The 27,550-nt window shown below is 37.3% G+C and overlaps 1 protein-coding gene across 24 annotated transcripts in view; it reads left to right on the top strand.

Annotated features, from left to right (window-relative positions):
* Positions 1–27,550, top strand: part of CELF2 (CUGBP Elav-like family member 2) — a 433,449-nt gene that overhangs the window by 361,753 nt on the left and 44,146 nt on the right. For 13 of the 24 annotated variants that reach the window (XM_075857459.1, XM_075857452.1, XM_075857444.1 and 10 more), the window contains exons 6-9: positions 1,524–1,535; positions 1,706–1,785; positions 12,186–12,344; positions 14,508–14,571. In XM_075857459.1, the coding sequence (XP_075713574.1) occupies positions 1,524–1,535; positions 1,706–1,785; positions 12,186–12,344; positions 14,508–14,571 (315 nt within the window). The remainder of the gene's footprint in view (positions 1–1,523; positions 1,536–1,705; positions 1,786–12,185; positions 12,345–14,507; positions 14,572–27,550) is intronic. The other 11 variants (XM_075857453.1, XM_075857443.1, XM_075857462.1 and 8 more) reach the window with 1 other exon arrangement.

The raw sequence follows: 27,550 nt of genomic DNA, 5'->3' as shown, positions 1-27,550 counted from the left end.
ATATATTACGTAAAATCTACGGAATCAGTTTTAGTCATAGGGCAGCACAGGGAAATCAAATACCCAATTGTTACTGTTAATGCCACCATCAGCAGAATACAGATGATATTTACTATGCCTGTATTCTCTGCATGGAGAGTGGAGATAATACAACTTCTGCATGTTTTAAGTAATGCATCAATGAAGTGTAACTGGATATCTCTTTTCTGTAATATGTAAAATCTTTCTGTTGAAATTGGCCAGATGATATATGAATTCCATTATCTTACTGAGCCTAATAATGATATTTTATAAAATGGTGTGTATGTAGACATGGGTTTAACCACAAAGAAAATCTTGTTTACCTCATTTGGTGCATATAGAAAGTGAACCCTGCACAACGAAGGTTCCTTTAGACTGGGTATCATTACCAGGTCTTCACCACTGACCTAAAGGGAATAATTGAAATCCAGAAAACTAATTGTGAAGCTAAAAACTGAGTAATGTTGATCCTCTTGGATCTTTTTTGGTCACTTAATGGTGAAGAGAGGGTTCATGGGCCACAGGAATTAGGATGCCTAAAATATAATGCAGAACACTGTGGAGTGGCCAGGGAGCTCACAGTAGGGAGAATAAGGAGTGTCATAGATGCTCATTAAATGAGGAGTTTAGCGAGTATTTGCAAATGCCAGTCTCTCACCTAGCACCCATTGAAACCACATGTCCAACTATGATGGGGCATCTGGAAAGTACACTAATCTAAAGTGACCTGTCCTGGTGGCAGATTCCCTTTCAAAAGAGGCTGACTTGAGTGTGGGAAAATGACATAAGAAAATACAGCAACAAACAACTTCTATTGTATATGAAATATGTTAAATGTATTTTCAGTTGAAGGTTATTTGTAAATTCACATAACAATTTCAGTAAACTTTTGCCATAAAATGTATTATGGTGTATTCCTTTTCTTTTTATGTGTTTTATCATCCGCATCCCATAGTCTGTAAATTGCAGAAGTTTTTACTGGTTCTCAACCCACACTTTACAAATGTTAATTCTCTCAGGAAGGGTTGGAATTACGAATCATAAGATTGTCCTTCTTTAGGTTTTCATGACTACTTGAGTTATTTGTATCAACTTTAATCTGAGAATCTATGTAAAGTAGAATATACCGGATATTATAAAGAATAAAACTAAAAAAACACATTCCCACTATATTTAGCTGTGAACTTTTATTGTTCCCTGTAGTGGTAGCATAATATGGAGTCAGTCAAAGTGGCCCAAGAAGTTAACAGATCCCATCGTGAATACTAGTATATAGCCATAGCGTAAATCCCTGGTATAGTTGCACAGTACAACTTGGTCCCTTTATAAATGGTCGTATATTTAGCTGGTATCAATCATGTGAAAATGAAAATGAAAATGATCAGTGACTGAATATTTGTAGCTCTCTCTCTAAATATTTGTGTCCACCTGTGGCTGAAAAGAACACTTCCCCATTTTGTTTTTGTTTTGTTTTTTTTTCCTTTCTTCTATGGTCGGATTAGCAAGTCAGCACTGTAAGTACCAAACCACTAAAAAATTCCAGGAGTTGTTACTTTTATGTACTACTGAGAACAGTGTCGTCTTGTGGCCGTTCTCGTAGATTGTGTTGGTTTAACAAGCGTCCAACCCTTTTGTCTTGTTGTTTTTTTTGTCTTTCCTGCCCCCTGTCCCCTTGTCCCCACAGGCTGTGCGTTTGTTACATTTTCTACAAGGGCAATGGCACAGAATGCAATCAAAGCCATGCACCAGTCTCAGACCATGGAGGTACTGTATCATCTGCCCTTTCTTTGTTTTCTTTGTGCAAATGATTGGGTAAAACGAAAGTCATTCTCTCCTGTTTAGACTATTAACATGACAATCACAGATGTAAAGACCCCCGACTTCTTTCTGACACTCATTACACCATTCATTGAAGCTTTTTCATTGCAAGTGATAGGGCTGCCAGGTCACATAGAACTGCATACTCTAGATTAATTCAGGTACAAAGCATCCAATCTGCACATTCATTTCAAACAGAAAGTGGTTGGATTTAAAAGGCACACTAATGTCTCCCGAAACAGAATTACGATAGCTGCCTATAGTAGATGTAACAGTTAGGATACCCTGTTTCCATGTCGCTAAAGACGGTAGGAGTTAGCTCCTCCAGGATTGTCTAGGTAGAGAATAAACTCATAGTATCAGAATATACTCAATATTCTTTACAAAATCGGTGTCCTATTATTTAGACATGACTAACTGTCAGACAGATGTTTGAGGAAACAATGGACTGGAGGAATTTACCCCTGTTGGATCCTTTGTTTAGGATGGTGAGACCCGCCTTTCTGACTCCTTACAAAACTCTTCCTAAGGAGTCCGCAGAACGTGTGTTTTGTGCCCACTCTTACATTTCCTGAATATCTAAGAGGGCTCACAGAAAGAAGTAGTTAGGTGGCTACCTTCTGATTGCCATTTTCGAGGCCATTTATTGGGCAGAATTGAGCCCTCTAGTTCGGCGTTTTTAGGGCATTTAAAAGATACCCTAAGGAACAAAAGCCTGTCATGAGACAGCTTTTCTTTAGGTGCTGGTATCAGATACTATATAGAACATTGTAAGTATGCTCAAGTGGTAGAGTAGCTATTTTTATTTTAAATCTTGTAATGTACAGAGAATACTTTAAACAGTCTCATCACAAAGTGAAATAATAGTGTAAAGACTACGCGTTGCCATCACTCAAGGGAACTTCATTATCCCACTTTAAATTCTGAAAGCCAAGTAAACGGTGACATGCTAGTCATTGGTTATATATTACCCTTAATCTCCATCGCCCAACCACTAGTAGAATAGTGATCTCTTTTATTCCTCATAAATGTGCCTTGAAAGACAATATGGCTGATTAATATCACCGCTCTCTGTCAAATAACCGTGCAATTACCAGTCTTGAGGTCGCCGTGGTTCAACAGACCTAAATCAACAGCCAGCAGGCAGCTTCTCAAGAGAGCTTCCGATTTTAAATCACCAGTGACACCTAGTCTTTTACTTGTCGTCACAGGACACAACAGCCTTTATATTCCAGCCTGAATAGCTGTTGTCTTAAAACTATATATAATTAAATGCTGAAAAACAAACCTGTGTGAATAAAAAGAAATGAGCCTCCAAAATAAGGATAAAACAAGAGGTAGAAATCACAAGGCAATACAATACCAGTCTAAAAATAGTACTCTAGAAAATGTATATGCCTAAAAGTAAAACAAAGCTAAAAGTCCGCAGGATAAATCTGATTAATGTTTGCCACTTATCTAAATATCCTTTGTTTTTGGTGCATGTCATATCGGCCTCGAGAATTTAAAATATGACGATAATTTTATTCCCAATTAAAAAAAATGTCTACAAATGCAATGCCGCAATGCTACAATGCCACCTGTGCTGGTGGCACAATTATCCAAAACATTAAAAAGAAAGGTTCGTTTTGAAACAGAGCTCTGACTTCTAAAATTATAGCTTGGCCCGCTGCGGACGTGCAATTATATCTTTGAAATCCTACACAGAAAATTGGTTCCCACTTTGTGAAAGTGATATTTAAGTTGTCTAAGCAAAGAGATCTTTTTAACTACTTCGGCAGAGGAGGAATCTTAGATTTAAGAGCTAGAAATATAGAAACTCAATGCTAGATTACAGTAATATTTTCATGGAATTTTAGTGCAACCTTCAACATGCTGTAGTTTCTCATATAAATATTTTTTACATTATATTCAGCATGTACATTGTGGAAAAGCAAAATACACAAAGGTAGAAAATAAAATCTCACTACAGCCATGTGCCTATGAAACCTACACAGGTCAAATCTAATAATCCAACCACCCGTGATCAATCACACTTTCCAGGAATTCAGTTATGCTCCAATAAGCCCACAACTGTGCTCAGATTTCGAGCAGTGCGCTGCTTTCACTGATCATGCGCAGAACTTTAAAAATCACCCCTTAGAACGAAAATAAGAAGGCAGTTAATATGTGAAAATATAAGACATTATGTAACAAATAGATATTATTTAAAATAAAAACCAAGATTTCAAATCATAGAATAACACCAATATATTTAAGATATTATCTATTACAATTGCTACACTCAGAATAACTACACTCACATTCACCGCCCTCTAGTGGTGAATGGGAAAATAGTCATAATAGACACAAGATTTTGAAGGAAAGAATAACACCAATAAGATAATACCTACACCAGTAAGGGGGAAGACAGGTACATGAAACACAATCTATTTAGTCTGTGATTTTGTCATGGTCTTTCAGAATTTTGCACAAAAAACAGTAATATTGCAGCTTATGTTACTGGTTGATTTCAGCATGCATGTAGACTGTGTTCCGTATATTGTAATTTTGTGTTTAATAATTTTCTTGGTTATGACATTGTGATGTTATGTGCAGTGTTTTGAAATCAAAATCTGTCAAAATACTTGCATTTCTTATCTTGCTTTCTTCTTTTTTATGTATGTTTGTTTGCAATGCCAGTCTCTCCCAGAGCATGTTGGGTACTATATCATCATTATGGCATCATGTTGTGACCCATTAATCTGTGGCTTTGTTAAATGAGAGATGAAAAGCATAGTGCATGAAAAATGTCATAATTTAATTGTTTTCCGTTTTCCAGATGTAATGAGATTGGCATCCTAAATCTATCTTCTTTTTGTGAGCAGCACTTTTCAAACTTTGGTTGAAAATCTTCAACTTGTGTTCACAATCCAGCGTACTGCCCTCATGCCTACTTAGCTAGAATTGTCCATTGTTATAAATAATAATACAGCAGAGTTTTAGCCATTAATGCAAAGGACATGTCATTTTTTTTTTATAAGCAATGTGGGTTCCTTATCTCTGGACCCTCAGCTAAAGATAATGGTTATGCCCAGTTTGATTTTCAGCGATAGAAGGCACAGTGCACCATTAAAAACAATGAACACAATGTATGCCCATCAGTATGTACCCATATGATTCAGTAGGGACACAGAGAGACAAAAACATTGCTGATCCCTCAAGTACACAGCCGATTATGGGGCGTTTCTTAAGCATGGAATTCTCATACTCCATACAATTGTGCTCTTTATTTGCACCCCACACCTGACGAAAACAACAGGCTCTTATATAATTGCATTAAAGGGTTTGTACAGGATTAGAAAAAAATGGCTGCTTTGTTACAGAAACAGTGCCACATCTGTCCACAGGTTGTGTCTGGTATTGCAGCTAAACTCCATTGAAGTAAATGGGCCTGAGTTGCAATACCCCACACAACCTATGGGCAGGTGTGGCACTAGTTTTGGAAAAAAGCAGCCATGTTTTTCTAAACTTGTACAATGCCTTTAAGAAATGGAACCCTGTGACATTGCCTTTTCCAAACCCTTACTGCAGACAAGTGGGACAGCTGATTTTTAGTTTTGGGTCAAACTTCCCTTTAGACCCACAAACGGGTAATTATTATTAATTTATTATTTTTTTTGTTTAACTGCAAATCATTCACCTGGTCTACATATAAATCTGAACATAAAAACAAAAGGCACGGCGCCACATAGTTCAGGTCAATTGGGTTTAGGTGAAATGTCAGTAGTAGTATACTATTCTCACCCAGGTAGTGCTTGGATAAGCTGATAGGAAAATCCACAAATGCTGCTGCCGGGATCCAAACCGGTAAACCATGCGGTCACCGCTTGTTGAGATATGGAAGGATAAGTGGAAAAGGGAGGATCCTGCAAGGCACTGCTGCGTGGCTGTTTGAAACTCGTAGCCACCATTGTTTTACATTAAACAGATACTTTTTCATATCACTCCGTCTACTACTGTCAATATCTTTCAAACAGCCACGCAGCAGCGCCTTGCAGGATCCTCCCTTTTCCACTTATCCTTCCATACATAGAAATCTGGATACCCAATTGCACAGGAGAGAAGAAATCACAGACACGGAGGACAAAAGTTTAGCAAGACCCAGAAATCCTCCTGGTATTGCTCTAGTGTATATATTTACAATGTATATAGTCTGGCACATGGGCTCCCACAGGACTAAGAAAGTTTATGGGTTCTACAACTAATGTTAAAAACTGACCCTGCAATGCATACAAGCATACTGTATATAGTGAACTATATTGATCAATACAAGATGCCGCTCACTATCCATTATAAAGCGCTGTCGTTTTATAACATGATGTGGTCATATTGTAACTAGAGGCCATTAAATGGTTAGATAGTTTACTCTTTGCCCTTGAATTGGCAGTAGATCGGATGAACGTTCACTGTAAAGTGACAGATTACAATAATGCACAATAACTTTCCATTATCACCAGATACACAACTACACTTTTTAAGGACAATAGTTTTCGGTTTCAGGTACAAACGAATTAAAAGATAAAGTCACAGATGTAGCAAAATGTACGGTGCAATTGACATACTGCCAAACTGTGTATTGATGCCAATGCTAATCATTTGAAGACGTTTTCATTGCTTTCACTTCACACTCTTTCTCTACAGAGAATGTATATTGTGTGGTTGGATGCACGCTCTCAGAGACCTTATGTTTAGTTAGAAGAATCGTGATTTCAGACAGTATTTCCAGTTTAGAATACACTGAAACAGTCTTCAAGGCATAAAACTGTCTCCCAGCAACACACATAAAAAAGAAAAGAAAAGAACAATAATAAAACAAAAAGGAAACTATCCAGACCTTGTATTACTTAAGACCATTATGCTATTAATCATCAAAAAGAAAGTATCAAGATAGTTAATTTTTTCATGCGCTGTTTTTATTATATTTTTTTTATACATGTAAAATTGAAAAGAATTTAATGGAAAATTACACATTACCATTGAAATTCAGAGTCCATTTATACACTGTGCTTTATGCATCACATGGCCCGAGACCTTTAATTTGGCAGCACAAGTACATGGTCAAAAAATGATTTTAGGCTCATGGGCTATTGTACTCTGATCACAGTTAGCAGATAACACCACTCAACACTCAAGGAGGTCATTTACTTATAGTCCATTTTAATTTTCAATACTCTTATGCTTCTTTCACCATCCAAAGTGAAGTATTAATTGAAATATTTTTGCAGAATTTTCCATGTCAATTAAGATACCTTGTTACTTAAAGGGAGTCTGTCAGCATATTTTAGGCTAAGTTCACAAAACCGTTAATATACGTTTACCTCTCTTCCGTCAGAGGAAGAGAAGATCGGAAGATTAAACGGAAAGCAACGGTTCCGTTAGAATTACCATTGATTTCAATGGTAATTCTTTTGTTTCAGTTGCTTTCCGTTTGTCTTTATTTGCTATGTTTAAATTTTTTTTTGAGGGATGCAAAAGTGTAGTCTGTAGAACTTTTGTTTCAGTGAAAAAAAATTGAAATTTAGCGAATGGAGACAAACGGAAAGCAACTGAAACATAAGAATTACCATTGAAATCAATGGTAATTCTAACGGAACCGTTGCTTTCCATTTAGTCTTTCGATCCTCTCTTCCTCTGATGAAAGAGAGTTAAACGTATACGAACGGTAGGATGTATATACCAGTGAGGTAAATGACAGGGCTTGCATCAGGGTAAAAATTACGTTCACCGTATGCTATTTAGGTTGGTTCGTGCTCCAACTACACTCCTCTCCTTGATCTACGGCTCTGTTTGTTTTCATCAACATACAAGCAGAGCCTTCAATCAACTGCAGAGGGAAGGAGAGTGGTTGGAATTCAAGATGCTGGACACTTCATGGTTCGGCGGACTCTAATTGACGTGCGGCGGAATACAGATGTAGCAATCCTTATCGTTACTCTGATAACTTGCCGCAACATGATATCTTATCACTTAATTAATTAAAAAAACATTGAAAAAGTCAAGTTAAAATTTCTTGCCACTGTATTTAATGTAGTAAAAACAAGTTAAAGATTGCTACATCAGTAAAAGTTATTTTTTCCTAATGCAAGCCTATCGCTAACTAGCGGTGACAGCCGTTTGTTTACCTAAAATGTTCTGACAGACTCCATTTCAGGAATTCTGGGTACCTGATCACTGAAGAATATCTCCAATCTCTAAATACATGTCTGTCGACCCATGACATAGATTTAGTAGCTTCTTCCACAGGTAACATACTCACTAGATCTTTATATGCGAAGGAGACTTCTCTCACACAATTGTAATACAGTCACATTTTAAACTCCAGACTGGTATGTAATGGCCGTAAAATATGGACATAATGTAAAACTCCCCTCTTTAAGATTAGCACATTATACAGCCGCAAAACCCCCTTGTGAATTTGCTGGACTGTACTTATATCACCATAGGCCGTATTGAACTAAATTATATAATGTATAAATATAATTTTTATTATATATGTATGTATATATATATAAAACTAAACACAAGTGAGACCTATAGGAAGGAACTTATTATCAAGTTGACGCCACTTTTGCGGAGTAAATTTTGGCTAATTTTGGCGCATGCTAGTTTTTGCAAGATAATTTGACTTTTATTCACATTTCCGTAGCACTTGCCACATTTTTAAAGGGGCATGGCTTATCAAAAAGGGGTGAGGCTGACGGCGGCTTGACAAATGTACTATAATTTATGAAACTGGTGTAAATTATGGCGCAAATTTGTGCCAGTTCATAACTGGTGTAGACTTGACTTTCTGCCGCATGTACGTCCAGAGATGTGCCTAATTTATTAAGAGACATGCGCCTCTTAATACATTTTATTCCAACACTCTTGAGATTAAATACCAGTCTTAATAAATTCCCTCTATAATGTTTTAATGTTCTTTTTTTATTATTAGATACCTTGTTCTAAGAGTAGCATGTTACAGCAAAGACTGAAGGCTGAAAATAGTAAAAAAAAAAACCCACACTATATATTTGATCAAATTGAATGGGCCAGTGATCCAACATTCAGGTCTTACCACACTACCTGTCCTAAAAGTACCTTATCATAATAATATCTATGCCATGCTGAGATTACAGGAAGATATAAAAAAAAAATATGTATTTGCCACATGTAGTACTAAATTGGTTGCCTAAAATGCCGTCCTTCAATCATGCATCTAATATGAACCCCACAGGGTTCTCATCAAGGTGGTGAACTTGGAATTGGAATACTTACATAATAGCTATTACTTTCACATATTTCTAAGTTTAATCAGTTGTCAAGTCAGTGCATCCATGCATGGATTTAGTCTCAGCAGAAATTGTAACAACTCAATAACCAACAAGCCATGCTAACATAGTAATGTGATATTAAATGTCAAGAAAAGTGCTTCTAAAGCTCGTAGAATAAGAGCAGATAAAAGGAACATTAAATAAAATATCTTACAGTCGGACACTGGTAAAGATTGGGATATTTCCAAGCAAAGAACAATCCATAGAAAAATATTTAAAACCTCAATAAAAATTCTGATCAAGTGATAGCTACATAGTTACTAAATTGCAATTAAATGAGAAAATTTGGGAAATACAATTTGTTAATGATACTTCCCCTTAGCATTAGAAATTGGTCATTTCGACTCTGTACAAGTGCAGAATGTAGTTTTATTTTCTCCAGAACTTTCTGCCTTGTATCCATTGGAGATCATACATTACACAGTCTGGCTAACAGGGAATTAATTAAATGTGTTTACTTGTGGCATTTTTGTAATGTGAGGCACTAATTAGTATTGATAATTGCAGTGACTAATACGGAACTTGTAACCCCTTGGAGCCCAGCCATTTCCCATTAAAAGTGTCCAGAGCGTGCCTGAAAAGTGCTTAGCCTGTCACTTATCCTGATGGCTTCCTGAGATAACAGTGTACACGTTCCTATGTGATTTGAACCCTGCTGGTATTTTCTGTGTTTAATACTACTTTAAACTATGTAGCCTCTTCTCTGTCTATATAGAGGACATAACAAATGAATGAGTACATGAAGTCCATACCACGGTGAAATAAGTGAAGTCTGCAGGAAGACAATTAGTTTAGTACAGTTTGTCCAGTATATGGGTAGAGCATCATTTTTCTTGATAAATAGCACAATACAACCACTTGAGAACTCGGGTAAGATTAGCTAGCTTTGCCCACTATATAGAAGCAAATGTGACGACAAAATTAGTTTGTAGATCAGGCAGATGTGAGCTGTCACATTTCTAACATAAGAATATAAAATGATCATGTCACATTTCTAGTAGAGGACTCTTTTCATGGTGAGGTGCAGATCATATACTACATAAAGTACTAACCTCCTGACATGTAAGATATTACTTCTGCTAGTTATTCAATTCTAACTATTCAGATACAATAAGCTTTCCCACAGTAAGTGAGGTGGGGGCTTCTACCGTTACCCCCACAAGAACGAGGGGCACCAAATCCACATTCTCGGATGGGGAGTAAGACGAATATGCGCCATTGCACTCCACAGTGATGAATGAGAGCATTGGAGATAGCGCACTGAATTGCATTCTCCCATTCTTCTCTATGGAGGGCGATGTTCCCAGGCTAGAATGCAGATTTGGGACTCCTTGTTCTTGACAATAGTGGTGGTCACGGAGGTTTATACCCAACCCTAACTTGTCGTGGGGCAACCCCTTCAATTAAATTCATCATTTTTTATTATCAGGAGAAAAAAAAATCTGTGTTCCAGGGCAGACCATGGACATGTCCTGTATGATAATTTGACCCATATTCCACTTTATTTCTGCCATCCTCATATAATATTAAATCTAACTGGTTTTTAAAAAAAAAAAATTGAAAGCTAAATAAAAATATAGCATATCACAGTTTATAAGCATAAAGTATATGCTAGGCATGGTGCCTGTATTTTTCATTTCTCTAAACATATTTCATTCAACGACAAAACACATTCTCATGTCATTACAATCCTGATAATGGCATCTGCTTTTGAATTTCACAAACTTGTGAAATAGGGAGCAGGCACAGAAGGATGAATACGATAGGTATACAATGAAGAAATTGTTTTTATTGCATTGAGAAGGAGCTCCCAGAAATGGGATGTCAGGTTACAGTCACAATATCAAGGCAAACTGCTTTGTATTTCAGTTTCGTGTATTTATGATCATTTCTTTCGCTTCGTTCTTAAATAGCCCCATCTGTCTGTTATCAAACCATAAGATAAACCTGTTTTATACCTGATTGTACTACATAATTGCTGCTCTTTATGTCAGGCAGCATGCAGAATAGAGAATTCATAGAAGATCATTCCATGGCACAAACGCATTGATTCTTTAGCTCAAATTATCTTGCAAGTGGCAGGTTTCTAATTGGAAATATTTACTTAAATATATTTTCTGATCCTTCAACTGGTATTTATATTGATCAGCCTCATAATAGTAGAGTGTTAAAATGCTTAAAGTAAATTCGAACACAATATATATAGATACGTAGATGCAATCAGCATCCATGGATAAATATAGCATTACGACCTAGAAATACATTTCACATGGACCAGAAATTCAGAAACCTGATGCATTTTTGTAAGTACTTCTACGACAGACCACCCAAGCTGTGGGAACTCCTATGCCCATTTATAAAGCCCTTTTTAGATGCTTTTATGATGCTTTAAATTAGCTTGTACCAATATGTGAGACCCTATTTTGATTTTGGTATGTCCTAATAACATGTGTCACCTATTTTTTCTGTTCCATCATAAGAATACAAGCTACCAGAGTCCATTTGTTACCCATCACTATCATCATTAACTGTACCTTTATTAATTAAATGAATGATAGTGGATACGGTAGGGAACCAATAGCTCACATGTTTTAAGATTACTTATTACTATAAAGCTGGCCTTAGACATCAGGTGAATGGTAGATCTAGTATGCAATAACAATATGATGCTACAAGATGTGCGAATGTCATAGTGATGCCTTACTATAGGACCTCTAATCATGCTTTTATATAGCTTAGAACTTGCATACATTTCTACATGCAATATAGATCTACACAGTAGAATACAGCCTGATGTAACCTATTTAATGCTATATGTATGTCCAATGTTCATTATACATACTAAGATACATCTACAAGATACCAACTCTTATAAGTGTAGTCATGTGGACTCCAGTAAGTAACCTAAGCTATATGCAGAAAAGTGGCAATCATAAAGGCAATGCGGTATTAGTTGTTATATACCTTTTGTTGTGGTCTGTCCCATTCTAGGGGTGTTCTTCACCAATAGTGGTGAAATTTGCTGATACACAGAAAGACAAGGAACAGAGGCGTCTACAGCAACAGTTAGCACAACAAATGCAACAGCTTAATACTGCCACATGGGGGAACCTTACTGGACTCGGGGGACTTACACCACAGTATTTAGCGGTAAGTAATTTCCATAGATGTTAATAATAATAAGAATAATACTGCCTGTAAAGTATTCTACCTATAAACTGGTATTTTCTGGAGGCTAAAACTACAGTGGGAACCAATATTATTGAAAGGAGATAATCCAGCATTAAATAATCCAGATAAAACCCATCCAGGGACAGTATGGGCCCATAGCAATCTGTGGCAGCTGTATTGAATTACATGTATTAAAAAATGTCCTCTCTCTCCCTCTGGCGTCCACACAATTGAGCACTGCTGCATGTAAACATTGCAGCAGCGCTAAAGCACCCTACATCCGTGTCCTTCTGTGTCAGCATGCAACGTGGCCGCAGTAGGCACACCGTTTCTGGACATTTTACTGTTTTCCCATAGAGTGTACATACTTGGCGGCAGTCAGAGACCATCTATAAGCTAGATCGTTGCTGCAATATTTACATTCAGCACTGCTCAGTTTTATGGACGCCGGAGGGACAGAGGATTTTTCTACATATCTAATTCAAAAGCCCTTTTATTCTTAATGAAGAGGGCTAAATAAAAAAACATCATCCAGTAACCCCTTCAATGATCACAATTCGTAAAAAATTAAGATTATTGTTCTTTTTCAAGAAAAACTGTTTTTACATTTTCATGACATCTGTTGACACCATTGGCTAGGTCTGTGATATGCATAGCAATAAACATAAGTTATTATTTGTCTGATTAGCGGCACGTTATTTTAGAACATGTGATGCACCGATAAACAAGGTTCAAGAGGTTAGAAATGGCAGGTCATCAGTCAAAACTACAGTAAACTTTTAAGTTTAGTAAGAATTGTGTCTACACTTTACTTCACATAGTTTTTTTGCTTTAGCATTTTAGATTGCATGTAAAAAGTGTGTGGGGGGAGGTTTAGGGCGTTTTCCACAAGCTTTATTATTAAGTGGCATTTTATATAGGCATTATTCCTGACGCTTTTTGAACACCATACCTAAAGCATTCATGTTTTGGAAAAAATACCACTGACCCAAAAATGGTACTAACCAAAATGCTGTGTATATAGGCTTTCTTAAATTTCACTATAGACTTTAAACTAATATCTGGCTGCAAAGGTTTAGCCCCAAAAAAACATCAAAATATAAACTTGGGGCAGATTTATTAGTAATTGCCTAAAGCGAGAGGCTCTAGGCTGAAAATTAGCCAATTTTTTTGAAAATTTGTTACGATTGGCGCATGGTAGACTCCTTTCCCTTCTTTACACCATTTATTGGGTGGTATACTTTAGACCGGCCAAATTTTAAGTATGCGACCTGAGTGTTGAGCATGTTACAAATCCATGTTCTTTTTGGCGCAAACATTTAATAATGCAGTGAATTTAAAATGTGCTAAAAATCTGGTGCATCAGTGGTCTGAATCGAGGCTGAAGTACATTGACAAATCTGCCCCTATGTGTCAATTTAGCCAAAGATAGAAGCTCCTCCTGACTTTCTACATGTTAATAATTAGCCTTCAGTTCTCCGCATAAGAAGAAATGGCAAATTATAACAGCGAAATAACATGTATGCCGAACAACTAGTTTTCTGCAACACTGACATTAAATGAGTAATTAGTATTTAACTCAAGGGGCCTTCAGGTTTATTAGTGCAAATCATAGTTAATGCTTCTTCAGTATTCACCGAAGAGCTTTATAAATTTCCATGGTTAAAACTTTATAACATGTAGTCATAAAGATGTACCAATCCAATGCAGCAGCTCAGATCTCAGTCTCTTAGTGGAAAGAAGACATTTCGGAAAGAGGAAAAAAAATGAGAATAATCTTTAAAGATGAGTTATGGTAACTAGAATACTACAGAGAGCTTTCATTAGTTGCGCTGTGTCGGTTTAAATGTATTTAACACCTGGCTGTTAAAAGGACTAAATTGATTAATTGTTTTTAAAGCAGTCATTTTATTGAGTCCTTCTAGTGTATCTGCCTTTCTATGCAGAGATTAGACATTGATATAGATTTACAGCTCCGACCCATGGGACAGACTGTCCATCCGTGAGCAAAACGTCTTTAAGAAATAGAATGTATGAAAAGGGAGGAAAAAAAAAAATCTGTGTGCAGCAACGCATATCAAGCAGCCAATTTGTCTCATTGTAGATGCCTCATTGCTTGATTTCTTCTTCTTTTATGTACAGCTCCTGCAGCAAGCCACCTCCTCCAGTAACCTGGGTGCATTTAGCGGTATTCAGCAAATGGCTGGTAAGTGGAGAAAAAAAAGCATTTAATTTTCGCCAATTATGCCCTATTTTCTCCAGCTCTTAAGTTCTTTTGCACTAATGACGTTCTGTTAAAAAGGGACACCCCTCTGTTAAATTCTCAATTGAAACACTTGCTCTCTTAGAAATGGAAAATTGAACCAACTGCTCCGAGGTTGAACAAGTAGTTTATCCTGCATTAGTCACCCGCCATTTGTCCTAAGCAACCAATTGTAAAAGGCAGGAGAGCTTTTAGTCCCTGCAGCTGCATCATATTCTAATAATGGTGACGACAAAACAACCACAGGACCTCGGTTTAACTTCTATGGAGATTGCAATGTCCTGGCAACCCATTTAGTGACAACGCAGGCATTTTACAGAAAGCAGGGAATGTTGGGAGAAAAATGTTCTGACCTTCTTTGGCAAAAACGAAAATTACAGGCATCGAGTCGATACGGCATTAAAAACTATTTTAAATCTTGCAGAGTGGACTGGTTGCAGAGGTAGCCCAGAAAATAAAATGACACAAGAAACGTTCATTTTTCTTTCCTCATTTCCCCCCGAAATATAAAATTATCCTTTAGTTTTCAAAAATCAAAGCTCGCCTATATCTGAAAGGCTGTGAGTTGAAGAATTTCTCTGTAATGAGCGCTGCCTGTAGTAGCTGATGTGTAGTGATTAGTGAAAGGTCATTCCCACTGTGTGACCTTCCATGCTGATATTCTAACTTAACATGGAGCGGCAGAAGGCAGGACGTGTGGTAAATCAGAGCTTGGATGCCCATTATGCCTGCCGTGAAAAACGGCGAGAAAGCTTTCTCTTTGTTTGATGCAAAAGCAAAACAATTTGGAGCATTAATGTGGCTGTATTTAATTTTAATCATGACCCCCACTGCATCAATGAATATGTAATCTGCACAAACAAGGACAAAACCTCCCTGTTTTTTCCACCCTGGACTGTGTCATTCACTGTTTTCTACAGTGCCCTGCCTACTTAATATTATAGGCCTTTGTGTGTGTACCAGGTTCCTTTGTCCTTGCTATTCAGTACTTTTACGTGGTTTTCTATTATGTTATATTATGTTTTGAATTTCACTAAAGAATCATTGCCCTAGAATTCTTACATGCGAGTAAAAATTTAGTTGACAAGTGACTGATGGGAAAGGAGTCAAGTTGTTCACATAAAGTACATTCAAACTACTTCCACAGAAGAGTTTTACATTTTAGGCTGGGTTCACACAAAAATTACGCAGCGGAAAAAAACGTTCTAACAATCTGCACCAAAATCCGCAATGATCTCCAAATGTATTACATGCAGGTTTCATTACAGATTTCAATGCAGATATAGCCATGGATTTAAAACCCATTTCCCTTTCATTGTACTGTACTTTGTTGCCGAATTTCGGTGCGGATTCCACAACTGAAATTCCACAACAAATACGTGATGTGTGAAAATAGCCTTAAGGCTACTTTCACATGGCAGTATTTTGGTCAGTATTTTTCATCAGTACTTGTAACCCAAAACTAGGAGTGGGTTCAAAACATCGAAGAGGTGTAAATCTTTACATTATACTTTTCGCTCTTTTTAGGTTATACTTCTAGTTTTGGCCCACAAATACTGATGGAAAATACTGACCAAAATACTGCCGTGTGAAAGTGGCCTCAGGCAATAGTTTTGAATACTAAACAAATCACCTTTGTAGTATAATGAGGGGAGGGGGGGGGGCATTTCTGGGCTTTATTGATTTTATCAGTACAAATAATGGGTGAATATTTCTCAATGAACACCGATTTTAGCATCTGCTGACACACGCAAGATGGTCACAAAAAAATTGGGCAGAACAAAAATTAATCGCAGTGATATCCATATTGTGCGTCAACCAAGTTGTGTCAATGATCTGTTGTATGAGCCTGTTCTGCACCTTAAGGGTGCAAGGAAGTCAGTACACAGATTCGGCTCATTGTTCTTTTACAGTCAGACAAGTGCACAATATATGTCCTTGGCTTCAAAAATATGATGGTGATGGTCGTTAGTTATGTTTGATTTGATGCAATAATGAACTGCCTGACTACACTGCTTTAGTTTCTAGCAGGTAACAGATCAATCTTCTACATCTGTAGGATGATTTGTGGATTTTGAAGAGAAGTAGATGTTAAAAATATATCAATAGAGATGAGGAACTCTTATATTAGTACACAAAAGGACAGTTCCCCACAGGTACACAGCTACACAGATGTACTGTTACCCATTCTGCCACACATGACTTTCCTGTCCTCTCACGAGATTCTGGACAGCCCAGCTATTCAAAATAATAATGGTCTGGAATTTGGAAACCCGATTTTTAGATAAGGGGGCAATTCAAGATTCAAAATTGTTTGGGACTATATTGTTTAGATACCAGATATGTATATATTTAAGCCCCTTTGGTTCCAGGTTAATTTTTACTATACATATAGTTTTCTGACCTTAACTTCCTTATCTTAGATAGATGGCACAAAGCATATACTTTATTATAAGATTCAGAACAGAATTTCTGCAGTCTGTGATATTAGTCTATTCATGAGTTATCAGCGTTTGAAATTGTATTATATAATGCCAATTTTACTCTAGCAATATATCTGATACATATCCATCGAGTGTAAGGAGCTGTTTCTTTAAATGTGCATGACTGTTTTCTAATGGGAGTTTCCTGTTGGAAACGAGAGTTTATCACTTGAGGGTTTCTCATCTGTGCGTTTTATTGTTTTCTAGATTCTAACTTCAGTTCCAATAAGACTTGCAATATTTTTACTGGTACAAGTCTCTCCCCACAGATATTCTGTGATCAGTTGGTACAGCAACTCATTATTGCACTGGCATCTTTGAGTAATCTAAACCTGCTATCTGACAATATAAATTGGCCTGGAGATGTAAAGATCACTGAATTATTTTCTCATCTTAACACCTGCTGGCTGTAGTTTTTTTTTTCATATTTACTTTTTATCTAATATACGAGTAAAGACAGGCCATGGGACTCAAGAATACAGAACGCATGTAGTACAATATTTTCTGTTGCCCAAAAAAATACTATTTATAAGTGGCTTAAAAAAGCCAGTTTTCTTTTCTAGCTTTATTTGCAGTGACGCAAGTAACACAGCACATTTTAGGCATACATGAATATAAATTTCATGTACAGTACAGCAAGTACTAGAACAAATGTTACAAAAACCACAATAGCAAAGATTATATTTTTACATTGTTTTTATTTTATATATTTCAATATAACTAATATATGTTTACAGACAAGATCTAAAAGCCCAAGGATCAGAAAGTCCTTGAAACATATTTGTTTGGTAAAAGAGTGACATCAAAAAACTAGAGCTGCACACTTTACATATATTTATTTCAGAAAAAATAATATACATGTAAATCCTAGGCCATCAATCATCATAGGCACAAACTACTATATAATATTCGCCAAAATGCATCGAAGCATACTATACAAAATAGGGAGCCAGCAAATACTAAGGGCAGTGTCACAGTGTCAGAGGTCTCTGGGATGGGGGTACTTTAATGTCAAAGCATGAGAATGGGCACGTTGAAAGTAATTTCGCAAAGCTTAACAACAGTGTAAAAGATAAGGAGTTTATCTGAAGCAGAAACATTTTTAGTTAACTAACTTTGGGCACAGCTGTAAACTGCAGTGTCACGGAGCTTGACTTTGATTTTGTTATTGACAATAATGTTAAGAATATTATTTGTCTTTTAAGGAGTTCCACACTAGTGTAAAAAAAGGATTAGTCTCTGCTGTGTGCATGAGGGTTTATGGCATACTTCTTAACTTTCAAGTATTGCAAAGAGGGACAAGATATGGGGCAATTTTTTTTCCCTATTAAGCCATGCCTCTAACCCCACCCAATCACCACTGATGCACACTTGGTTCAGCCTACACAGTATCATCCCATAATGCCTCCCCACAGTAAAATGTCCCATAGAAACCTCCACACAGTATAATGCCCCTATAACTGCCCCCACACAATATAATACCGCATGGTGCCTCCCACACAGTATAATGCCAAATAGTTGCCCCCACACAGTATAATTTCCCAATAGCTGCCCCCACACAGTATAATGCCCCATAGATGCACCCATACCGTATAAAGCCAACACAGATGCCCCTATACAGTATAATGCTCCCATAGCTGTTCCCATACAATATAATGCCCACACTAATTCCCCCATACAGTATAATGCCCCCTTAGCTGCCACCATACAGTATAATGCCCCAGATTGCCTACTAAAAAATATATATATATATATATATATATATATACTTACCTAATACCGTTCCCACGACGATTGGAGGAGATCCCACTACTCCTCCGCTAGGTTCTAGGAGTGGCTTGGTCGCAGACTGTTGACACCGGGAACCCACCACTGGGACAGTTGGGAGGTATGTTTATGGTGTAGTCTCCAATGGTTCCATAGTACGGAGCCACAGGCATTTTGTGTGCAGCCATATGGTCCTCCATCAGGTGCCGTATGTCAGAGATATTCAGCCCTAGAAGGAACGCCTCTAGGGGAGAGTACCTATTTAATGCATCATCCAATTGAGCATGCGTCATTTTTTTTGCTGTTGGATTCCAGAAAAAACACAGTGTGCCTCCGTATGAAATTGGAGGCATTCAAACGTACAGTAATGACTAATGCATCTCTATGGGAACCCGATTAAGTCTCCAAACAAAATGCAGCTGCAATACAGCCGTGTGCATGAGGCCTTAGGCTCTGTTCACATTGTTGTTATTCACTATGATTTTCTATTCTGTCATGTTTACATAAAATGTAGAGAAATGTTTATTTTAATGCCCCCTTCATTTAAATAGGATTTTTGTGTCTAAAGTTGTCTTCAGTCAGCCTCCATTCTGCCAGGTTTTTGTAATAGTGAAAGAGTGGCAGAATAGTGTAGCCTGCTACTATATTCTACTCAGTAAAAAAGCATGGAACCTGACGGATATGATAAAAGTCAATGAAAAATATCCATCAGGGATCTGTCAGTAACACCTTGGTGAAAAAGTGTGAGCACGTGCAGTGTGCAAAGTACAAAATTGTGTGCGCAAACAGAAAGAGAGGCATCCATTACCCATTAACATCATTTTATAAAATCATTCTCTTTATTAATATCTTCAGCTGTCACCATTGTCAGAAAGTCCTCCATTGTACCAACTCTACCTCAAAGTGTAAATCATTATAACAATGTGTTAATAAAATAAGATACACTTAAGACAAGAATAAATTGCTTTATCTGAAGAAATTTTTTTTTAGATTCTACTAGGTCGATACATATTGGTCACTATCCGCTTGTCGACTTGACCGCAATTTCCACTGCTGTCAACAGTTGTTAACAGCAGAAAAAAACAACATCTGCTTTACTCCACATATAGAGTGCGGCTCGGTACAGCGCTTGACTGATGTTTTATTTAACACCTGTTGTGCTGTTTGCTTCAGGTTTGCAGCTGGGAGACTTTGATAATAAAAAGCAAGTAGTTTATATAAAGTCTTACTTGCAGGTGAACATAGGTTAACAAGGGCAATACATAACTCCTGTCACTATAGCATCCTCTGCACGTTATTCTTCCAGCTGTTAACATTTCTATCACTTATGTCAAATCATTGAGCGAGAGGATTGTAAATAAGCAACAGCATAAAATATCATTTATCATAACAATTTTACGCAATTTAAACATTGAAATGTTTTAATTTGACTATTTATGACTCAAAGAATATGTTGAAGATGTGAGCGGTCGTGCTGCATAATAAAAAGCAAGTCATCCAAAAGGATGCAAGTTGGAGCATAATGTTATGTTCACACATGGCAACGGGGTTTGCAGAAATCCATGAACAAGCTGCAGAAACAACCCCATTCAGATGAATGGAACAGATTTTCAGTTGCAGGAATTTCTGCAATAAATCTGCCCCCGATAAATATACCCTAAAGGTAAGGCTTATTGGATGTATGGATTACAGTTTTTTGATGCCTTTAAGGACCGTTTTTGGCTTAAGGACTATATTATTATTTTTAATTGATTGTCTCAGGGCATACTGGAGGTCAAAACTTGTGGGATAGTTTCTACTTTCTTTAGAAACCATTTTGAGGTACATATACATTGCCATTTATATTTTTAGGTCAAATGCTAATCGGACATTTTATTTTTTTGGTTACCCAATCATCAAAAGAAATTTTACAAATTTATAGTATAGGTTGTTACCATTTTAAAGATATCAAATGCTAATTTAATATTATAGGATGTTTACTGAATACATTTTATTATAAATTCCAAATTTTTAGTTGTCTTTATATGCCAGTACATTTGGTCAGTGCATACTTTAATATTTTGACAGTATCAACGGAAAGTCCTGGGTGCATTGTTAATTATATGGCTAGTTATAGCAGTGTCTGAATGCTGACATTGCTGTTAACATACACTAGTACAAGTGTCTCAAACTCGGTCGGGTAAATGGGCCGCACATAGAAGAAATTTGAAGTTGATTGGTCACATTAATTAAAAATTTGATAGAATACAAAATTATTGTTAATCAATTCATTATTTGAACTACTATAACAATTCTACATTATTATAATAATACTACATTACTATAATAATAACAATACTACATTACTATAATACTACTACATTACTATAACAATACTACATTACTATAATAATACTACATTACTATAATAACAATACTACATTGCTATAACAATACTATATTACTATAATAATACTACATTACTATAATAACAATACTACGTTACTATAACAATACTACATTTCTATAATAAAACTACATTACTATAATAACAATACTACATTACTATAACAGTACTACAACAGTACTACATTACTGTAATAATACTACATTACTATAATACCACATTACTATAATAATACTATATTACTATAATAATATTATATTCCATTACTATAATACTACATAACTATAACAATACTACATAACTATAATAATACTACATTACTATAACAATACTACATTACTATAATACTACATTACTAAAACAATACTACATTACTATAATAATACTACATTACTTTCTATAATACCGCTGGGTTTAAACTTACCGGAAATTTGCGAGTTTACTCCACGTGCTTACTTTAACAATCCAGTTTCCAGTTTAAGGGTATGTTCACACGTAGTCAACAAAAACGTCTGAAAATCCAGAGCTGTTTTCAAGGGAAAACAGACCCTGCTTTTCAGACGTTTTTTTACCAACTCGCATTTTTCGCGGCGTTTTTCGCGCCGTTTTCGCGGCGTTTTTTACGTCCGTTTTTGGAGCTGTTTTCATTGGAGTCTATGAGAAAACAGCTCCAAAAACGTCCAAAGAAGTGTCCTGCACTTCTTTTGACGAGGCTGTATTTTTACGCGTCGTCGTTTGACAGCTGTCAAACGACGATGCGTAAATAACAGGTCGTCTGCACAGTACGTCGGCAAACCCATTCAAATGAATGGGCAGATGTTTGCCGACGTATTGTAGCCCTATTTTCAGACGTAAAACGAGGCATAATACGCCTCGTATACGTCTGAAATTTGGCCGTGTGAACACAGCCTTAGTGTTGCTAAATGCAGTCTCGCTGCTCAGTTGGCAGCGTTTGGCAGACACAAGAATGTCAAGCTTGGGCATCCCCTTTTTAGATAATGCCATAGTGCCCTCTGTAGATACTGCCATAATATATGGATAATTACGTCAGAGGCCTCGTCTATCAGCGGAATCCCAGATCACGATCTGGCAAGGGTATTCCGGTCGAGGAGGAGCCACTGATGTCACTATCCATATATAGACAGTCATGTCAGAGGCCTCGTCTATCATCGGAATCCCCGACCAGAGCGCCCTGGCTGGGCATTCCACTCCTAGAGGGAGCCCCAATGAAGCTATCTATAGAGAGGGGGTGTAGCACTGTTCACAGGGTGGGGTGTGTGGTGTGGCACTATCTACAGGGGGGTGTGTGTGTCACTCTTCCTTCGGCCTTCTCTCTGCTCTCCTACTGTCAGCGGGCTGCAGATGACAGTTTCAGGGACCGTGGCCCGCGTGTTTGAGAACTCTGCACTAGAACATATATGTGTCCAGCATAAAGCAGAAAATGAGTCCTAAATGCATGCATGTATGTCAAAATGCATGAAGAAGTTTTTATTTTGGCAGTGCCTACACCTTATCTTTGTTGACAAACACTACCATTGGTGTGTAGTGTATCCCTTGTTAAAGAACATCTCCACTTCGGAGTAGACTTGTGCCATATACACTGTACAGCCACAACATTAAAACCACTGACCGGTGAAGTGAATAACAGTGATTATCTCGGTACAAATGACGCCTGTCATAAGGTGCAATATATTAGGCAGAAAGTGAAGTCAGTTCTTGAAGCAGCAGAAATGGTTAAGAGTTCCCAATATGCAATGGTTACTATCGACCAAAAGTGGTTCAAGGCAGGTCATCCGGTGAATGATAGGGTCATCGGCGTCCAAGGCTCATTGAGGTGTGTGGGGAGTGATGGCTAGCCGCCAGTCTGGTCCAATACATACAGAGGAGCTACTGTGACACAAATTGCTGAAAAAGTTACTGCTGGCTAAGATAGAAAGGTGTCAGAACAAACAGTTCATTGCAGCTTACAGTGTTTGGGGTCAGAGTGCCCATGTTGACCCCTGTCCATCGCCGAAGGCACCTACAGTAGGCACGTGTGCATCAGAACTGAATCATGGAGTTATGGAAGAATGTGGTCTGGACTGATGAATCACGTTTTTTTTTTTACATGATGGGGCGACTGGGTGTGTGTGCGTCGCTTACCTTGGGTAAAGATGGTGCCAGGGTGCACTATGGGAAGAAGGCAAGCTGGCAGAGGCAGGGGGATGCTCTGGACTATGTTCTGCTGGGGAATCTTGGGTCCTGGCATTTATGTGGATGTTAATTTGACATATACCAACTACCTGAACAAGGTTGCAGACAAAGTTCACCCCTTCTTGGCAACGGTAATCCCTAATGGCAGTTGCCTTTTTGATCAGGATAATGCGCCATACCACACTGTAAACATTTTTCTTGCATAGTTTGGGGAACATGACAAAGAGTTCAAGGTGTTGAATTGGCCTCCAATTACCTCAGATCTAAATCCAATCGAGCATCTGTGGGATATGCTGGAAAAACAAGTCCAATCCATGGAGGCAACCTCACAATTTATAGGACTTAAAGGATCTGCTGCTAACGTTTTGGGGCTAGATACCACAGGACACCTTTAGAGGTCTTATTGAGTCCATGCCTCAATGGGCAGAGCTTTTTTAGAGTACGGTAGGGAACCTACAAAATATTAGGCAAGTGGTTTTAATGTTATGGCTGACCGGTGTACATGGGTCAGATGTCCCTAATCCAAAGGCAATACTCGTGTCATGGATTGGCCTTTGTATACTTCCACTGTATGCTAGTTTAAGGCAGTTGGAATATAGCTTGCCCTACAATCTAACACAAAGTGTTATTATTGCTCATAGCATCCAATCAAATACATTCTATAATTTTCATAACGGTTTGGGAAAAATGTATACTGGAATTTGATTGGCTGGAGAGATCTCTGCTTTTTTTTCTGACTTAATGGCAGCTGCCATCTGGTTGCTATTGTCAACACTTTCATGTTTTGTCCATACTACTTTTTATAAATGAAGCCCAATGAGGTTTCCTTAGGGTTTTCAAGATTTTGGGAAAATCTGTGGTATAGTATTTTTTAATTTTGTGTGGTATATTAGAGTTGCCCTGCAATGTGTATTAATTAGAATATTTCTTCCTGTGATATTCCCGTTTCCATCATAAATGTTTAGTAATAATGACATTTTTAAACAATTTAAGATATAAGTAAACAGGAAATTGTTCACACAATTGAAGTAGAACTAGTGTGTAGTTAATCAGTATATTTTACCCTTCGTATTGAAGATTTTCTATATTGTATATTGAGTCTCTGTACGAAGAATTATTCTTGCTTGTCGTTTTTACTGCACATCAAGGGGAAAAGCAGGTTAATGTAACAATGTCAAATAATCTATTGCTTGTCAATTTCTCTTGGAGATTGTTCAGCATGCTTTACAGCAAGCAATATATTGTTAAAAATAGGTTGTTCCTGCATGGAAGATTTTATGACATACATAGTATTGTAAATGTTTGCAAGTGGTTATTCTTGTATTGTTTAAATCATCACCAAATTTGCAATATGCAGACCCTAATCTCATTTATAGTAATAGTAAATCTCATTTGAAGAGGAATAGTAAAGAAGTAATCATTATCATTATGGTTAAATAATGCTACATTGTCACGTTCTGGGAAATAATAAGTGTACAATGCATGTATAGTGTTAACAATAATTTCCTTTATGTGTAGATAGATAGATAGATAGACAGACAGACAGACAGACAGACAGACAGATAGATAGATAGATAGATAGATAGATAGATAGATAGATAGATAGATAGATAGATAGATAGATAGATACCGATCAAAGAGAGAATTAAGAAAGCTATATAAACAACTACTGTACATAGTCTGGCCCTACATAAGGACTCTTAGATACATGTAGAAAAGAATAAGAGCTCATGCACATGGCAGAGTCCTATGCACCAAGCCTGTATGTCAGTGCACTTAATCTGTACTGCTCCTTAGTATAGAGCTGCACCTCCTCCGCTATAGGCTCCGTCGGACTCTGTGTGTGTTTGTATATGTACTTTCCTAGAAGTGATGCTTCTAGGAAAGGATACCTTCATACATATGGAGTCCATTAAAGCATGCCACAGAGGCATGAAATCGGAGGCATACAGAGGTACAGTAGAGTACTCACGCACCTCTATGGAAGCCGGCTCAGTACAAAACAGGTCGCGTGCATGATCCTTTATACTCAGTGTGATAATTGATTTCCAATGTGCATGAGCATGTCTCTAAAAGGCCTCTGACATAGGGCATGCACATATCGCATTGTAAATAGGTCCTTATTTTCACAGGGCGGCATCTGGGACCATACAGACACACTAGCATTTTTTCTGTGAATGTGCTAATAGGCCTTGTGAGAATGTTTTTATAACCACCCATCTGTCACTTTTTAACAGGCCTGATTGGCAAGCGCTCATAACAACTGACATCTGTTCGTGCTTATTGATATGCAGATTTATGATAATGGTTATGAACAATAAGACAAAAAATACCTAAGGTGAATGGTAAATTTTTGTCTCGCCAACCGTAAAAAATTAAATCTGTAAATTTATAAATCTCAATGTTTAAACGATTGTAAAATACATGTGTATTTTTCATAGAATTACATTTTGTATGGAAATTAATTGCTTCTAGTTTAGAAAATTTTGAAGACTTAAGAGGAAAAATATAGTTTAAAAATCCAAATATGCAGATATCAAGGAAAAAACAAAAAGCCTGTCAAAAATTATGAAATATGTATATCATACATTATATGTACAACAAATATTGTAATTGTAAGGCTGTTTCCACAAGCATCACACCATTTTTAACAGAAAGCATAATAGATCCCAATAGAATAGAGCGTTTCTCTATTGACTTGGACTTATGCAAACTGAGGGCATTTACCAACAAAAAAAAATAGCATTAGGGTAGGAACACTCACAACGTATTCAGTGCGGATACACTGCATTAAGCTTCACAGAGTATATCCATCCTGAACAACGCATTGAATGCCGTCCGGAAAATGCCACCACATTGTGATGCGTTTTTGCCAGCAGAATTTCCACTGCGAAGCGGCGGAGGAAAAAACCCCAAAAAAACTTCATACTTACCCCCTCCCTCTTCTTAGCGTGTAGTCTGGCCTCCTGGGATGATGTGGCAGGCCATGTGACGCTGCAGCCTGTGATTGGCTGCAGCGGTCACATGGCCTGCAATGTCATCCAGGGAGGCAAGACTGGAGAAGAAGCAGGGAACTCTGGGTAAGCATAACTCTATTTTTTATTACTTGTGATTTTTGCGGCGCATCGCTGTGATTCCGCTGGAAATATGGCAACACACACTGCTTTGTTGTGGGTTTAAGCACCCCATCGAATTCCATGGGTAAACCCACGACAGAAAAGTTGCATATCCGCAGAATTAATTGTCATGCTGCGGTTGAAGTAACCACACCGAGGTCAATTTATGTGCGTTTTTTTTGGCGGATATTTACCGCAGTGTGGGGACGAGATTTATTGAAATCTCACCCACACTGCTGCTACTGTAATACGCTGCAATTAATCCGTTGCGGAAAATCCGCAGTGTTTACGCTGTGTGTCTTCCTACCCTTATTAAGGTCTATGAGGCCATTAACGAAAAAAGGGAATACCTGCAGACTTTGCGTCTACAGACTGAAGAAGGGCATAATATTTATGTGCCTTGGAAACATTAGATATTAGTGTACAACCCTTTTAATTACTGCATCCAATGATAAATCTATGAGGTCATCATGACATGGATATAAAAGAACATAAATTATATTACTGCACAGTATAGCTACATTTTGTATGAGGAAACAAAAAAATATAGAAAAATATGTCAAACTTAACGGGATGAAACATCTAGAACTCTAAAGAGGATAAATGGATCCTAAAAGCCAGGGTAAATTGAGAAGAGCCATAGTGAATGCAAATTTGGTTACTTCATAGAATCTGTTGTAAGAGCGGGTTACACTTCAGGAAGGTGATTATTAGGCAGCAACTTGCACCATTTACCAGTCCCTTATAAAAGATTTTTGTTATTTTATTCTATGACATGAGATGTCTCTATTAAAATAATTATTTCTGTTGCCCAAAAGCTGAAAACCAAGACATATTCGGTCACTGAGCATGTATCTTGGGGACCACGGCTGTAGGCGTTACCAGTCTATTGGGACACAGTGCAGTCATTGATCTTTTTTTACATATAATGTTTTGTTTTTTTTTACACTGTGGACATAAGTAAACAACACTGCTGT

This window comes from Rhinoderma darwinii, chromosome 3 (assembly GCF_050947455.1).
Source record: "Rhinoderma darwinii isolate aRhiDar2 chromosome 3, aRhiDar2.hap1, whole genome shotgun sequence".
NCBI lineage: Eukaryota > Metazoa > Chordata > Amphibia > Anura > Rhinodermatidae > Rhinoderma > Rhinoderma darwinii.
The sequence above is the reverse complement of the archived record's forward strand: the minus strand, read 5'-3'. Positions and strand labels throughout refer to the sequence as shown.